The sequence below is a fragment of the Bos indicus genome, chromosome 3 (assembly GCF_029378745.1).
Source record: "Bos indicus isolate NIAB-ARS_2022 breed Sahiwal x Tharparkar chromosome 3, NIAB-ARS_B.indTharparkar_mat_pri_1.0, whole genome shotgun sequence".
Classification (NCBI taxonomy): domain Eukaryota; kingdom Metazoa; phylum Chordata; class Mammalia; order Artiodactyla; family Bovidae; genus Bos; species Bos indicus.
The window spans coordinates 32,237,392-32,254,525 of NC_091762.1; the positions used below are offsets into that span (position 1 = coordinate 32,237,392).

The 17,134-nt window shown below is 38.7% G+C and overlaps 1 protein-coding gene across 1 annotated transcript; it reads right to left on the reverse strand.

Annotated features, from left to right (window-relative positions):
- Positions 1-118: 118 nt before the first annotated feature.
- Positions 119-17,095, reverse strand: ATP5PB (ATP synthase peripheral stalk-membrane subunit b). The gene is made up of 7 exons (XM_019956845.2): positions 16,941-17,095; positions 16,725-16,761; positions 10,022-10,167; positions 7,024-7,187; positions 6,554-6,679; positions 2,972-3,151; positions 119-541 (listed from the first exon to the last, which is right to left on the reverse strand). The coding sequence occupies exons 1-7, from the start codon at positions 16,978-16,980 to the stop codon at positions 464-466; spliced, it is 771 nt and encodes a 256-aa protein (XP_019812404.2). The 5' UTR covers positions 16,981-17,095; the 3' UTR covers positions 119-463.
- Between the last annotated feature and the right edge of the window lie 39 nt (positions 17,096-17,134).

A 17,134-nucleotide genomic window follows, 5' to 3' on the forward strand; every position in this document is an offset into this window, starting at 1 on the left:
GCAAGAAATAGCTTACCATTAATAATTATATAAATAAGATTATCAGTTCAGTGACATCTTTAATTTTTACCAATAAATGTTGAAATAGTATTTCAGAAAATTATGCATCTTGAAAAACTTTGTTTCAATTGTCACTTTATTGTTAAGATGGCTGAATTAATTACAAATTTAAACTATAACTTTGACAATTTTTAGCCAGGTACCAAATTTTATTCAAAGAAAATGCTTATTTAAAAGTGGTCACAGGACAACTCAAAATGTACAGCAAGATGAATTAGAGAAAGATCTTACTGGCCAACAGATTGTTTCAATTCTTTCCTTGTATCAGACTCAAAACTTTTCATTTATAGGAAAGGTAAACTGTAACTTCAGTAGATAGCAATACAGAAAGATTTTATCACATTGACCGGTTTCCATTTAGTCAGTCAACTGTTTCTAGCTGTCTTAATAGGGATAGATGTGTTTACATAACTGGCTGAGCTTGAGCCTTCTTTGAGAGCAGCTTTAGATCTGCAATGCACTTGGCGATTGTTTCCTTCTCCTGTGATAAGGCAAGAGAAAGCTGGTTAGACCTTGTCTAATCACCTTGTCTAATAACAGTCATTCTAAAAGATACCTCCTATAAGATACTAAGGTTACTAAAGAATCTCAAGATGAATTACTGGCTTAAAGATCATCCTCTGTCGTCCCCTTCACCTCCTGCCTTCAATCTTTCCCAACATCAGGGTCTTTTCTAATGAATCAGGTCTTTGCATCAGGTGGCCAAAATACTGGGGCTTCAGCTTCAGTCCTTACAAGGAATAATCAGGACAGATTTCCTTTAGGATTGACTGGTTTGGTCTCTTTGCAGTCCAAGGGACTCTCAAGAGTTGGATTCTCCAACATCACAGTTCAAAATCATCAATTCTTCGGCGCTCAGCTTCTTTTATAGTCCAACTCTCACATCCATACATAACTACTGGAAAAACAATAGCTTTGACTATACGGACCTTTGTTGGCAAAGTAATGTCTTTGTTTTTTAATATGCTGTCTAGGTTTGTCATTGCTTTTCTTTCAAGGAGCAAACGTCTTTTAATTTCATGGCTATAGTCACCATCTGAGGTGATTTTGGAGCCCAGGAAAATAAAGTCTGTCACTGTTTTCATTGCTTCCCTGTCTATTTGCCATGAAGTGATGGGACCGGATGCCATGATCTTCGTTTTATGAATGTTGAGTTTTAAGCCAACTTTTTCACTCTCCTCTTTCACTTTCATCAAGAGGCTCTTTAGTTCCTTGTTTTCTGCCATAAGGGTGGTGTCATCTGTATATCTGAAGTTACTGATATTTCGCCCAACAATCTTGATTCCAGCTTTACAAAGGGGATAATCAATTATTTAATAAAGCAAAACCAGGGAGTAAAGTGCCCTGGCTCATAGCTTTTATGAGTGAAACCTGTCTAGAGGTTGAAGCTAGATAATCCTGTAATCATGTGCCACTGATGTTATATTTTACAGCTAATAGTTGCTTGAAAAGGACCAACCTAACAAACATTAGTAATAAACAATGTTAAGAATAAAAATAATTCTTGTCTCTTTTGTACTTTCCAAATTTCTTAAACAAGTATATCACTTCTATATAAAAACATGTAATTTAAAAAACCAATTCATCAAATATTGATAGACCCTGTTTTTCTCCAGCCCTGCATGGTTATGCTGAAAGTGACCAGAAATGCCTAAGTATACTCTTTATTTGGGAAAGAAGAAATCAAGTGATAAACAAGTAAATAAAAATAAATAAATAGATGAAAATAGAAAACATTCTGTTAAAGTTCAATGAATTTAGCAGCTGAGGAGAGGAAATGGAACGGACATCACAGAATTAGAAAATGGAAGAGGCTCAGAAATAGACTTGCCCAGTTTTTGTTTCACAGAGAAGTATGTTGGTCAGATATGCAGATGACACCACCCTTATGGCAGAAAGTGAAGAAGAACTAAAAAGCCTCTTGATGAAAGTCAAAGAGGAGAATGAAAAAGTTGGCTTAAAGCTCAACATTCAGAAAACTAAGACCATGGCATTTGGTCCCATCACTTCATGGGAAATGGATGGGGAGACAGTGGAAACATTGGCTGACTTTATTTTTTTGGGCTCCAAAATCACTGCAGATGGTGACTGAAGCCATGAAATTAAAAGATGCTTGCTCCTTGGAAGAAAAGTTAAGACCAACCTAGATAGCATATTGAAAAGCAGAGATATTACTTTGCCAACAAAGGTCCATCTAGTCAAGGCTATGGTTTTTCCAGTGCTCATGTATGGATGTTGAGAGTTGGACTGTGAAGAAAGCTGAGTGCCGAAAAATTGATGCTTTTGAACTGTGGTGCTGGAGAAGACTCTTGAGAGTCCCTTGGACTGCAAGGAGATTCAACCAGTCCATCCTAAAGGAGATCAGTCCTGGGTGTTGATTGGAAGGCCTGATGCTAAAGCTGAAGCTCCAGTACTTTGGCCATCTCACTGGAAAAGACTCTGATGCTGGGAGGGATTGGGGGCAGGAGGAGAAAGGGACGACAGAGGATGAGATGGCTGGATGGTATCACCGACTCGATGGATGTGAGTCTGAGTGAACTCCGGGAGTTGGTGACGGACAGGGAGGCCTGGCGTGCTGTGATTCATGGGGTCGCAAAGAGTCGGACATGACTGAGCGATTGAACTGAACTGATGTTGGTTAATGTTTCCCAGATGATGGAACCTGAACATAAGTGGGCCATAACAAGTGTTCTCAATGATCTTTCCACTATGAGTGAGAATTCTTTGGTAACCAAACTCTGAGGAAGGAGGAAACCTACCATGGCAGTTGTGCAGCACTTTCTAGGTTACCACTAACCAGAAAAACGAACCAGGGCTATCCCATTATTGCTAGGCTAAAGACTCCCTGCCAGCTATCCCTATACTATCAGAGTTATCAATACAACTCCAGAAGCTTTGAAACATCATGTACCTGCTGTGCAGAGATGCTCTGCACCACACGCTTCTCCACCCAGTTTATCATGTGCTCTTGTTCCTTCTGACGCATCATATTCTGCACAGAGATGTGATAGTCCAGGCGATTCTTTACCTCCCTGTATACTCTATGCAGCCGTTCCCGGTAAGTAACCTCCAAGGCCATAGCAATGTTATTCTGAAGCAAAATTAAGAAGTGATGAAAAATTGCTTGCACAAAGGATTACTTCCATTCTGAGGATTCTGCCTCTTAGAACAGCTACCACTTAACTGTATTTTATGCAAAGTTCATTTGTTTAATATGAACAGGTAATACATCTATTGGGTTAAAAGAAAATCTAACAGCATATAGTAAAAATATATTTAAAAGTATATACAGTAAAAAATTAAGCCCTCTCCAGCCCCCTCATAGGCTATCATCTTCCTATATTTCTTGTATTTTCTCCCAACAAACATACATATTGTACACACATAAACATCACTTTTACTGGTTATGACATATAGACCCATCTCAGTTTTAAAACTTATATTGGATTCTACTATTTTTGTGTCTCACAACACATAATTTATTTAACTAAGCTCTATAAACAGGTTGCTTCTAATTCTTTCAACTACATATTGCAGTTTACATCTTTGCATTTATGTCTGAATATCTGCTGGGTTAAATAATAGCTAACATCTGTTGAGTATCTACTATCTTCTAAACACTGTGTCAATTCAATTAAATCTTAAAATCACACCATAGGATAGTTACTATATTCATTTTACAGTGAGGAAAACTGAGGCAGAAACCAAGGAATCTGTCTAACGTTACAGGGTCATTGAATTATGAAGCCAAGGCCTGAATATGAGGGGTCAGGCTACAAAACCCATGCTCTTAAAGATCCATTTTAAATTGTGATTAACATTGTCAAATTCTACAGAAAAGTTGTACTGCTCCATTCTTTCATCAGCAACACAAACAGCCTGATCAACAGTGTTTATAAAACCTTTACTTTCTGCTATTCTGATAGGCAGAAAAAAATGATCAATTTTAATTGTTGTTATATAAGGAGAAAATTTATATACTTATAAGTCATTTACATTTACTTATATCTTTATAAATTGTTCATGTCCTATGCCTAGTTTTCTACTGGAATGTTGGTCTATCCTAAGGTAACTACCCTTTTGTATCACATGGAATGCAAGTGTCCTTTTATCTCTAACTTTGGTTTATGGTAATTTCTACATGCAAAATTTAAATTTTTAAAAATGAGATTAACTTAACAATTTTTCCTCCTATAGTTTCCTGGGTTTTTGAAAACTGAGGTATAATTGATATACAATATTATATTAATTTCAGGTACACAAACACAATGATTTGGTATTTGTATATATTGTGAAAGGATCACCAGAATGAGTTTAGTTAACATCCATCACTACCCAAGTTTCTGGATTTTGTTGTCTTATTGGAAACATCTTGTCTTTCCAAAGGTATTGTATTGTTTTTCATGTTGTCTTTTTCTTAAGGTTTCATTTCTAGTTTTTATACCTCTTATTTCTTTTTCTTCTCTAATATTAGCTACTGTATCCAGAATAATAATCAATAAAGCAACAGGGATATTGTCATTTTCTAGCCTGTAATGAGAATCTTTATACATCTCCCTGTTAAGTATAAAGGTTTGAGATATTAAGCTCAAGTAGGCCCTATCTTCTTTCTCCTCAAATCTCAAATACTGCCTTGACTACTTTCCTGTTCAGCAAATGACCTAACTTCCTATTTCACTGAGAAAAAGGAAACAAAGAACTTCACAAACTTGTACCACTCTATCAGCTAATCTACCTCAACCCATACATACTTTGCCTTCCTTTAACTATGGAACTGCTGATGCTCCTGAAGCCAACCCTTCCACCTGCGTACGCCAAGCCCTCTAGCCCTACCGAAGGACACTGCTCTAGCAAATTCCTCCCTATGCATACCCCTTTCTTGCATCAAATTTTCTCTCTACTAATTTCTATCAGATCCTAACATGTAATTATACTTTCTATCGTTTAAAAAATCTTTTGGTTACTAAATCCTCTCCTCCGAGCTACTAATTTCTTTGCCCAACAATATTCTAACTCCTTCACAATTCTGACAGTGATTTACACCCAGACTCCAATTCTCCTCTTCCATTTTTTTCCTTTAATTTATTCCAACCACTTCACTAAAACAGCCCTTAACCAAGGTCTCCAACCTTCATACTGCTAAATCCGATGCCAAATTCTTAGGCCCTTTATTACTTGACCATTAAGCAGGGCAACTACAAATTAATCCTTGTTTCCACCAGTTATTTTCCTTCTTGTTCTGGTCTTACAGCTGTTAAGTGCCACTTGTAAGCTCATGATTTCCAAATTCTCCCCGGTGATTCCAGACTCTTGTATCTAATAACTCTTATTTGGCTAATTCACAGGCATTTCAAACCAACACACGCAAGACTGAAGGCTATTTACAACAAGGCCATCAGAGTGACTCTTTAAAACATCAGTGAGATCATATCACTCCTCTGCCTAAAAGATTCAATGACTTTCTCTCATCCTAAGTACAAGTCAAAGTTCTCACAGAAGCCTATGAGACTTCATATGATCCAGCCCTTGGCCACTCTCTGCCTTGCTTCCTCTTACCTTCATCCTCACCCATTCTACTTCAGCTACGTTGGCCTTCTTACTTTCCTTTGTCTATATCAAGTAAGCTTCCAGGGTTAGGGCCCTTGTGATTGTTCTTCCCTCTGTCTGCAATACTATTTCCTCAGACATCAGGTTCAAATATCACATCAGAAGCTTTTCTAAACTGCTGAACAAAACAGTTAACTCCCTCCTTCTAAAATTTCTTTTCCTTTAACATAAGTTCATTATTCTACAGGTACTTCACACAAGTTGACATTCATATCTGCTTATTACTATTTTTTTCTTTTCCTTCTCTCAACCCTTGGCTAAATAGGCACCAAGAAAGCAGACTTGGTTTTGTTCTCTGCTGTAATCCTAGCACCCTGCCTTGACCAGTGTCCACACTTAAAATATATCTATTAAGTATTTCATGAATAAATAAAAATTTTAATCACTATCATTTGATTCTTACAAAAAGCTACATGTTCAAAAGCCAGGTTTTGTGTGACATATTAGTTATGATGCAGGAAGAATTCTCCGGCTGTAACCTATGCATGAATAGATTTCTGAGGATTTCAAACATAATGTGCCAAGTATCTTTAGGGATCCTATTTTAAGACTTTCTTATAACATGCATGTTTGAAATGCATAGCATGTATTTTACCTACTGTATTTTACAGTGAATGTCATTTTTAAACTGGCTTTCTGTGTGGATTTAAAAATATGTTCTTTTATACTTTTTATTCTCTCTAGTTTTAGAGTAATAATTCTAATTATTTATCCACTTGAGGAGTCGTAGATATCTAAATAGCTTTAACAGTCAATCCCCACCCAAATACTCCTTTTTCCAAGTAAAATATGCTCAAACTATACAACCTTCATATGATTGTAAATTTTTGTTTTAAATATACACAAATGAGTAATTTCACTCCTCTGAGAAAGTTCTGAAACCTACCCTTTGAACATCAAAAAGGTAATGGCGCTTTTGAACCAGTGCCTGCTGTGACTTCTCCATATCAATAGCATCCTGGATTTGTTTGATGGACGCCTGTTTCACCTCTTCCAGTTGGGCAATTTTTTGCTGCAATTATGATATTTACAACAAAGATCAGTGAAGGTATCCAGGGTAATAAAAAGATTCACTTTATACTTCTTCACATGTGAAAATACCCACACACAAGAACTGCACAAATACTTAACAAGAGTTGCTCACAGTAGCTATGCAGTATCTTGCTGAAAGAACAAAACAACGGAAAAGCTGGAGAAAGTCTGGTAGTTTTAAAAAATTTATCTCAAATTAGTAATTAACATTTATATTGAAATCATTATAATTAGATTCATTTTTATATCCTTTGTTCCTATCACTTGATATCTTTGATGTTTCTAGTACTGTCTAAAACAGGAAATAAGATTTATGGGTCTTACCTCATTGAGTTTATCAGCAAATTCCCCAACAGAAGCACCATATTTTTTAACTATATAGACAAGGAACCCTATTGTTGATATGGCAGAGAAGGTCTCTGGAGTTATCACGTATATTTCTTTGGAGAGTAAATATAAGATAAGCCCAGTTCCAAGCACATAGGGTCCTAAAAGGAAGAAAAAGTTATTTTATGATAGATATGCTATAATTTTTTTTCCTATTTTATTCTTTTTTAAAACTTTTTATTTTGTATTGGGGTATAGGAAGAAGCACAAGCTGGAATCAAGATTGCTGGGAGAAATATCAATACCCTCAGATATGCAGATAACACCATCCTTATGGCAGAAAGTGAAGAGGAACTAAAAAGCCTCTTGATGAAAGTGAAAGGAGAGTGAAAAAGTTGGCTTAAACTTAGCTCAACATTCAGAAAACTAAGATCATGGCATCTGGTCCCATCACTTCATGGGAAATGGATGGGGAAACAGTGGAAACAGTGTCAGACTTTATTTTTTTGGGCTCCAAAATCACTGCAGATGGTGACTGAAGCCATGAAATTAAAAGACGCTTACTCCTTGGAAGAAAAGTTATGACCAACCTAGATAGCATATTGAAAAGCAGAGATATTACTTTGCCAACAAAGGTCCATCTAGTCAAGGCTATGGTTTTTCCAGTGGTCATGTATGGATGAGAGTTGGACTGTGAAGAAAACTGAGTGCCGAAGAATTGATGCTTTTGAACTGTGGTGCTGGAGAAGACTCTTGAGAGTCCCTTGGACTGCAAGGAGATCCAACCAGTCCATTCTAAAGGAGATCAGTCCTGGGTGTTCATTGGAAGGCCTGATGCTAAAGCTGAAACTCCAGTACTTTGGCCACCTCATGCGAAGAGTTGTCTCACTGGAAAAGACTCTGATGCTGGGAGGGATTGGGGGCAGGAGGAGAAGGGGACGACAGAGGATGAGATGGCTGGATGGCATCACTGACTCAATGGACATGAGTTTGAGTGAACTCCAGGAGCTGGTGATAGACAGGGAGGCCTTGCGTGCTGCGATTCATGGGGTCGCAAAGAGTTGGACACGACTGAGAGACTGAACTGAACTGATTGTCAATTTACAACAGTGTAATAGTTTCAAGTGAACAGAGAAGGGAATAGGCCATATATATACATGTATCCAGTTAAGCAAAGTTAATAATGATTTGAAATAATCAGATTCAAAGATCAAAGCCTATATGAGAACCAGTAAGGTACAACTGAAAGGACGATAATCTGGACTTAGGGAAATCTGACTTTGCAATTTAGCAACGCTGGACAATACAGAAGATCTCTGAGCTTAGTTTCCTGAACTGTCAAGTGGGAATAGTACCTTCTTCACAGAATTGATGTAACTGAAAAACAATGTATATAGTGTCTAGTACAACTGCTTAACAAACGGGAAGTAGTTTATAAAAATGTCAAGTTACTTTGAGAATAATTTGTGTAGCAAAATACACTATTTATTAAGTGGGGGACACTGGTCAGAATAAAATTTATCCACTCTTGCCGATTTACTCAATGTGAATCTGACACTGGTAATAAACAATTAAAACAAAAGAGACACAATTATAAAGCAACATATAAGTAAAAGACCTAAGTAACAGGACTTTCACTTCCTGTAGTACCTTATTATAAGGCTTCTATTATGGCCATCTTTTTCTTTAACCAGGTCATGAATTCTGAAAGGATACAAACCATCATGTACCTTTTAGGATTTTCCTCTGTGACTCACAAGATGCTATGCAGGATTTAAGACAGGTCTTTAGGGGAAGCAGTTTACAGTGTTTCTATGCAATACAAGTACCAAAGGATGTTAGGACATACTATAAGAATAAAAGGGTTACATTCTCAAATGTGTTTTACCCAGTTTCCCACACAAAGTTTACACAGTTCACTTAAAAAAAACACCTGTCTTCAGTGTATACATTTTAAATGTGAATTTATTAAAAAAAAAAAAAAGGCCCATCACATGTAGCATTTTTATCACCTATGGAGATCTGATGTTTCTCACAATTTTAATTATGGAAAAGCTATTTTAGGTCATTCCTTGGAGAGATTAAAAAAAAAATCTTTGATATCCAGTGTTTCACAGTCATAGCTATATTTGGATACAGCAAGAGAAGCAGCGTGTATAATAAAAGTACACTAAACTGAACTGGAGGACCCATGTTTAAGTACTACTCAGTCACTAAAGAGAGAATAAACCTCAGCAAGTTGTCTTCTAGTTCTTCTGGGTAATAAAAATGTCTTCATAGAACTGTTTTACGGATTAAATAAAGTGAAAGCATATGGCGTTACAAAAATGAAAGATTTCAGGACAGTTTAGACCTTTTTAAAAGGAAAAAACTGGTAAGTCCGGTCCAGTTCTTTTTTCATAATCACACACACAATTATACATACAGTACATAGTCTCTATTGCCTTACCTGGCTTTATTTTTATCCATAGTTCTTTCCATCTGAAATGTATATTTTATGGTTATTCTTTTTTTTTGGGGGGGGGGGGGCACTCCACATGGCTTGAGGGATCTCAGTTGTCCAATCAGGGATTGAAACTGGGCCCCTGCTGTGAAAGCACGAGTTCTAACCACCGGATTGCCAAAAATTCCCCAGTTACTCTCATTTCTTTATTGTCTATCCTACAAAAGAATGTTCCATGATGGCAGGCACTTTAGTTCACCACTGTATGCCTAGAACAGTGCCTAGGATAGGGCAGGCATTCAATAAATTTGGTGTATCAACAAATAGAGACAATGCTATAAAATCAAGTTAAAATCCCCAACAAAATTACTCCAAAGACAAGTTAAAGCAATCAAATCAATTGTTACACTGAATCACTCCCACACTCTACTTTTGAAAACAGCTGACTTGATTTTTCTGGTGTATGTGGAAAAGGTAAGAAGCCACTAAAATTCTAGATTAACATAAACCAGAGCATCCAAACATACTATCAAACACTGGGCAAATGCTCACCTGTTACACCAGTTTTAGGATAAAGGAACTGGAAGAATTCCTCAGGGATCAGCCCAAAGCGAACTTTTCCTCCATGTTCAGGAAGAGGTGGTACAGGGGCAAGACTTGGCTGCCCTGTGTGAAAGATCCTCGTTGCCTGCAATACCCTATAGGTAGGAATTATACAAATTTAAAGCTTATTCTTTAAAGAGAACACAACATATGAACAATTGTAGAAAGAATGGATAGGGATGAGGATTAAGGTAGTTTCCCCCTGTCCTGATGGAGAGAGAACAAACCAAGAACAGGAAGGCCAGGGTCCAATAATTAGCTGTGACAAGGGGAAACAACTTACTTAAAGCTTTATGTAATCTTCTACCTAATACTAGAATTCCTCTGTTAAATCTCATAGATAATCTGTCTAGCACCTTACACATCTATTACCAGCACTAAAATATGTAAGAACACAGACTCTGCAGCCAGGCTATTTGGGTTCAAATTCTAATTTACACTTTTGTAATCTGTGATTTCTCTAAGTAAAGTAAAACAAAGAATATGACCTTAGAAGGTTGTTATGAGGATTAACTGAGTTAAAAAAGTAAAGTATATTGAATGGTGCTCAGCATATGTTGTTTTATGTAAATGGTTAGTTATTACATAGCTACCGTGTTGTGAGCTCCCTGATGGCAAGAACTTTGACCATTCTGAATATTCTGTGACGGGGTGCTAAACAACCACTAAGTGAAACAGGCTTTTGCAGTGTTGGATATCTCTATGTTCATCCTTTGAACTGCTACGTACATCCTTAAAACTTCTATTGATTAGTTCTAATTTTATTCATTTATTTTGTAAGATAACACCCATGTATCTGGGTTAAATAAACATCTCAGTTCCTTCACAAACCTGATTGTCCATTACAAGCAGCAATCTGATTTTGTTTAAAAAAAGGAAGTATACAGAACTGAACATGATACTCTAAGTACAGCTTGACCAATCCATTCATTCTACAAACACATACTGAGAACTTGCTATTGCTATTATTGGGTTTTAACTACTGTACTGTTATCATGAATTTGCCAACTATTCCGGTCTTAAAGTAACTTAAGATTAACAGTTATAGCATACTGGTGTCTTATTAAGATTCTGATGAAATAATATCCTCCAGTCTTTTCATATCTGCTGTCAAGTTTAGTCTCTTTCAGATTATCAGTATGATTTTGTTCCTCACCTCCCCATTCTATCTCTTGACTCCTTGCAATGTAAGAGTTTATATTATTTCACTGACTATGGTTCATTGCTTGTCTTCCAAATATTATTGCTGCTTCCTAATGTATTATGAGCTACCATACTGACTTTTGGAATCCTAGAGTCATGCTCAAGATTCTTAGGAAAATCAGGGTTTCTCAACCTCAGCATTATCAACATTTTGGACAACTGACAATTCTTTGCGTGGAGAGCTGTTCTGTGCACTGTAATTAGCAGCATCCTTTATATGCCAGGTGCCAGTAGCATCCTTCCTCCTACCCAGTGCTGACAACCAAACACATCCCTAGACACTGTCACAAGTCCCCTGGAGAACAAAACTGCCCCCGGCTGAGGACAGATTTAAATCACAGCACTAAAGAACTTGCTTTATTGTGAATTTTACCTTTTATCATTAAAATATTCATCTTTTGTTTCATTTAAAAATAAATAATTTTTTTAAAAAAGAACTTGCTTTCAATTCAGTTCAGTTCAGTTGCTCAGTCATGTCCGACTCTTTGCGACCCCATGAACCACAAAACATCAGGTCTCCCTGTCCATCACCAGCTCCTGGAGTCTATCCAAACCCATGTCCATCGAGTCGGTTATGCCATCCAAACATCTCATCCTCTGTCGTCCCCTTCTCCTCCTGCTCTCAATCATTCCCAGCATCAGGGTCTTTTCAAATGAGTCAGCTCTTTGCATCAGATGGCCAGAGTACCGGAGCTTCAACTTCAACATTAGTCCTTCCATTGAACACCCAGGACTGATCTCTTTTAGGATGGACTGGTTGGATCTCCTTGCAGTCCAAGGGACTCTCAAGAGTCTTCTCCATCACCACAGTTCAAAAGCATCAATTCTTCGGTGCTCAGCTTTCTTTATAGTTCAACTCTCACATCCATACATGACCACTGGAAAAACCATAGCCTTGACTAGACAGACCTTTGTTGGCAAAGGAATGTCTCTGCTTTTTAATATGCTGTCTAGGTTAGTTATAACTTTTCTTCCAAGGAGTAAGCGTCTTTTAATTTCATGGCTGCAGTCACCATCTGCAGTGATTTTGGAGCCCCAAAAAATAAAGTCTGACACTGTTTCCACAGTTTCCCCATCTATCTCCCATGAAGTGATGGGACCAGATGCCATGATCTTCGTTTTCTGAATGTTGAGCTTTAAGCCAACTTTTTCACTGTCCTCTTTCACTTTCATCAAGAGGCTCGTTAGTTCTTCTTCACTTTCTGCCATAAGGGTGGTGTCATCTGCATATCTGAGGTTATTGATATTTCTCCTGGCAATCTTGATTCCAGCTTGTGCTTCTTCCAGCCCAGCGTTTCTCATGATGTACTCTGCATAGAAGTTAAATAAGCAGGGTGACAATATACCACCTTGACGTACTCCTTTTCCTATTTGGAACCAGTCTGTTGTTCCATGTCCAGTTCTAACTGTTGCTTCCTGACCTGCATACAGGTTTCTCAAGAGGCAGGTCAGGTGGTCTGGTATGCCCATCTCTTTCAGAATTTTCCACAGTTTATTGTGATCCACACAGTCAAAGGCTTTAGTCAATAAAGCAGAAACAGATGTTTTTCTGGAACTCTCTTGCTTTTTTGATGATCCACCAATGTTGGCAATTTGATCTCTGGTTCCTCTGCCTTTTCTAAATCCAGCTTGAACATCTGGAAGTTCATGGTTCATGTATTGTTAAAGCCCGGCTTGGAGAATTTTGAGCATTACTTTACTAGCATGTGAGATGAGTGCAATTGTGTGGTAGTTTGAGTGTCTTTGGCATTGCCTTTCTTTGGGACTGGAATGAAAACTGACCTTTTCCAGTCCTGTGGCCACTGCTGAGTATTCCAAATTTGCTGGCATATTGAGTGCAGCACTTTCACAGCGTCATCTTTCAGGATTGGAAATAGCTCAACTGGAATTCCATCATCTCCAGTAGCTTTGTTCATAGTGATGCTTCCTAAGGCCCACTTGACTTCACAATAGTTGGACACAAATCCTCTCCCTAACTGGCTGCCTTAGTTCAAGCCCTCAGCTACTCTTGCCTAAGAAAGCTAACAATCAAAACCTGGTCTCTTGGCTTCTCTTCAAATACCCCTTCAACCCAGTCCCTCACTGCTGCTTTTAAAGTTTTTAAAATACAAACGTGACTTTAAAACTCTCCAACAGGCTCTCTTCTGGCCATAGTAAACAAAGTACTTAATACAGTATACATGATTCAGCACCTGTTAAGTTTTATAGCCTCCTCTTCCTTCATTCTCCTACTTTCCAGCCATATGCAACTACTTACAGCTTTCCCACATGTTCAACCTGGTTTTAGAAAAGGAACAAAGATCAAACTGCCAACATCTGCTGGATCGTTGAAAAAGCAAGAGAGTTCCAGAAAAACATCTATTTCTGTTTTATTGACTATGCCAAAGCCTTTGACTGTGTGGATCACCACAAACTGTGGAAAATTTTGAAGGAGATGGGAATACCAGATCACCTGATCTGCCTCTTGAGAAATTTGTATGCAGGTCAGGAAGCAACAGTTAGAACTGGACATGGAACAACAGACTGGTTCCAAATAGGAAAAGGAGTAAGTCAAGGCTGTATATTGTCACCCTGCTTACTTAACTTCTATGCAGAGTACATTATTTGAAACACTGGGCTGGATAAAGCACAAGCTGGACTCAAGATTGCCAGGAGAAATACCAATAACCTCAGATATGCAGATGACACCACATTTATGGCAGAAAGTGAAGAAGAACTAACGAGCCTCTTGATGAAAGTGAAAGAGGAGAGTGAAAAAGTTGGCTTAAAGCTCAACATTCAGAAGGCTGAGATCATGACATCTGGTCCCATCACTTCACAGCAAATAGATGGGGAAACATTGGCTGACTTTATTTTTCTGGGCTCCAAAATCACGCAGATGGTGATTGTAGCCATGAAATTAAAAGATGCTTGCTCCTTGGAAGAAAAGTTATGATCAACCTAGACAGCATATTAAAAAGCAGAGACATTACTTTGCCAACAAAGGTCCATCTAGTCAAGGTTATGGTTTTTCCAGTGGTCATGTAGGGATGTGAGAGTTGGACTATAAAGAAAGCTGAGCGCCAAAGAATTGATGCTTTTAAACTGTGGTGTTGGAGAAGACTCTTGAGAGTCCCTTGGACTGCATGGAGATCCAACCACTCCATCCTAAAGGAAATCAGTCCTGAATATTCAATGGAAGGATTGATGTTGAAGCTGAAACTCCTATACTTTGGCCACCTGATGCAAAGAACTGACTCATTTAAAGACCATGATGCTGGGAAAGATTGAGGGCAGAAGGGAATGACAGAGAACAAGATGGTTGGATGGCACCACCGACTCGAGACATGAGTTTGAGTAAACTCTGGGAGTTGGTGATGGACAGGGAGTCCTGGCGTGCTGCAGTCCATGGCAAAGAGTCGGACATGACTGAGCAACTGAACTGAACCGACAGCTTTCTTTGGTGGCTCAGATGGTAATGAATCTGCCTGCAGTGCAGGAGACCTAGGTGTGATCCCTGGGTCAGGAAGGTCCCCTGAAGGAGGGAACAGCAACCGACTCCAGTATTCTTGCCTGGACAATCCCACGGACAGAGCCTGGTGTGCTACAGTCCATGGGGTTGCAGAGTCAGACACGACTGAAGAGACTTAACGTGCACAGTTTTCAAAATAAAAAAGACTGCCTGATGCTGCTTCTACTTGGTATGCCTTTCCCTTAAGGATTGCCAAGACCCACCAGCCTTTAGAATATCTCAAATATATCCTTTACAAAGGCTTCTCCAACTGTGGGCCAACATTTATTCATTCAACAAAACACTTACAGACTCTCTACTTATGTTAGGCACCAACAGTATAACAATAAGCAAAGTCTCAGCCTTAGACATTCTAGTGGGGGTTTGGAGTGTGAGAATGTATATACACACACACACACAATTTCAGACAACTGTAAATTCCATGTAAATTAGGAAGGGAAAGGGCTAAGGAGCAATGGGTCGTGGGGAGAGAGGCTTTTTTGGGAGAGATTAGGTGACATCTGAGCTAATGACCGGGAAAAGAGAGATCAGCAAGTATAAAGATCCTGAGGCAACAATAAGCTTGGCAGTTTTTGGAAGAATGGCAAGAACATCAGTATGGCTGAGAATGAGCTAAAAACAGAAGGTAAGAAGACAAATCAAGAGGTAGGATGGGGTCAACTCATGTTGAACCTTGGGTTATTTTAAGTTTGGATTTTATTTCAAGTGGGACAGGCAGCTCTGGAGGGTCTTGCAAGGGAAGGGTGGGGAAAGGACATAATCCCTGTGACTCCTGTGAGAATGGCCTGTAATGGGAAAAGAATATAAATTCAAGGAGACTAGATAGGAGACAACTGAAATAGCTTAGGTGAAATGTAATGGTGGTTCACACTCCAGTAGTAGTGGTAGTGAAAGAATGGTCAGAGTCTGGATATAAGAAGAAGTGCCTTATGAATGCATTAGAGAAATGTGAATGAGAAAAAAAGGATGTTCCTCACATCTTATACATGTATTTATTACCTATGCTACAAAGAGTTGTTTGTCTGTATGGAATCTTTCTTCTTTGAAATGTTGGAAGCAACCAATGAGTCTTACTTTATTTAACTACAGATAAACCTAAACCACCTTTTCAAGACACAGGACTGTTATCAAATTTTGCAAGATTTAGGATGAAGTCCGGAAGTAAAAAGAAATTACAAAGAAAACTGACACGTTTTATGACATAATATTAGTAACAGGTTCTAACATTAAGCACATAATAAGCACATATTATGTACCAAGCACTGTTTTTAGAGTTCCCAGGAACGTCCCTTAATTCTCATAATCCATAACGTACTATTATATCTATTTTGCCTATGGAGAAATTAAGGTCCCACAGCTTGTTAAGTAGAGGAGCCAAGTTTACTCTCAGCTTCGGAGTCCTCATTGTAAACTACTCCATAGTTATCTCCTCTGCTATGTGAAGGTAGGTACTTATCCATACTCATTTATTTATCTTTGGTTATGGAGGTGCAAGATAAATATTTGCTGAAACACTGAATAATTTCTCTGATATGACAGTAAAATTTGGAATCTGGGAGACAGATTAAAAACTACACGTTTCATTTTTTTATTTAACAAAACTTGCCCTTGGGTATGCAATCTAGTAACCCCGATACAGGCTGCGGCAGCTCTGTCAAGCTGAAGGTCACAAGGGAGAGGGGCGGGGCTTAGGAGACACCAAAAGCAGTTTCTAAACAGTTTAGTTAGAACACATTACTTTTTCTCTTAACCTCTACTATTAGATGATACAATGGTGTTTCAGGCAGTTACAGGATCACACGTAAACGAGACGTTAAGCGTTCCAATATAACCAAAACAAAGGTAATTACTGGCCTAAAGCTAAAGGCAGATTAACCCAGAAGTGAAATGAGGTGATAAAGCAAGGACCAAAGGAGATATTACATCCCTCACACTTACCCTGGACCGAGGAGGGCTGCGTTCTTCAGAGAGGGGGCTACAAAATTACAAAGCGTAGGTTAGCAAGGTCACGATGAAATCTGGTTTGTCTCTTCCTCGGCCCCAAGTCTCACTGCGCTTTTCTTCACGCCCTTTCCTCCCACCCGCTCCAAGCAACCACAGACGCCTCGTTTTACGATCACTCTGCTATCCAGGACCAGGGTGTGTACCTCTCACCTGCTGCGGCGGCGGCAGAAAGTACCACCCGGGACAGCATTGTCAGGTAGCGTTCACACAGCAATCTTCCCGCCCCAGTGACCCCGACAGAAGAATCTGTCAGGGACAGAAGCAAGATGGACGCTCAGAAGTCTCGCGAGAAGAGAACTTCGTGCCCTTTCCGTCAACTTCCGGTCTTTTCTCCCCCTCGCGAT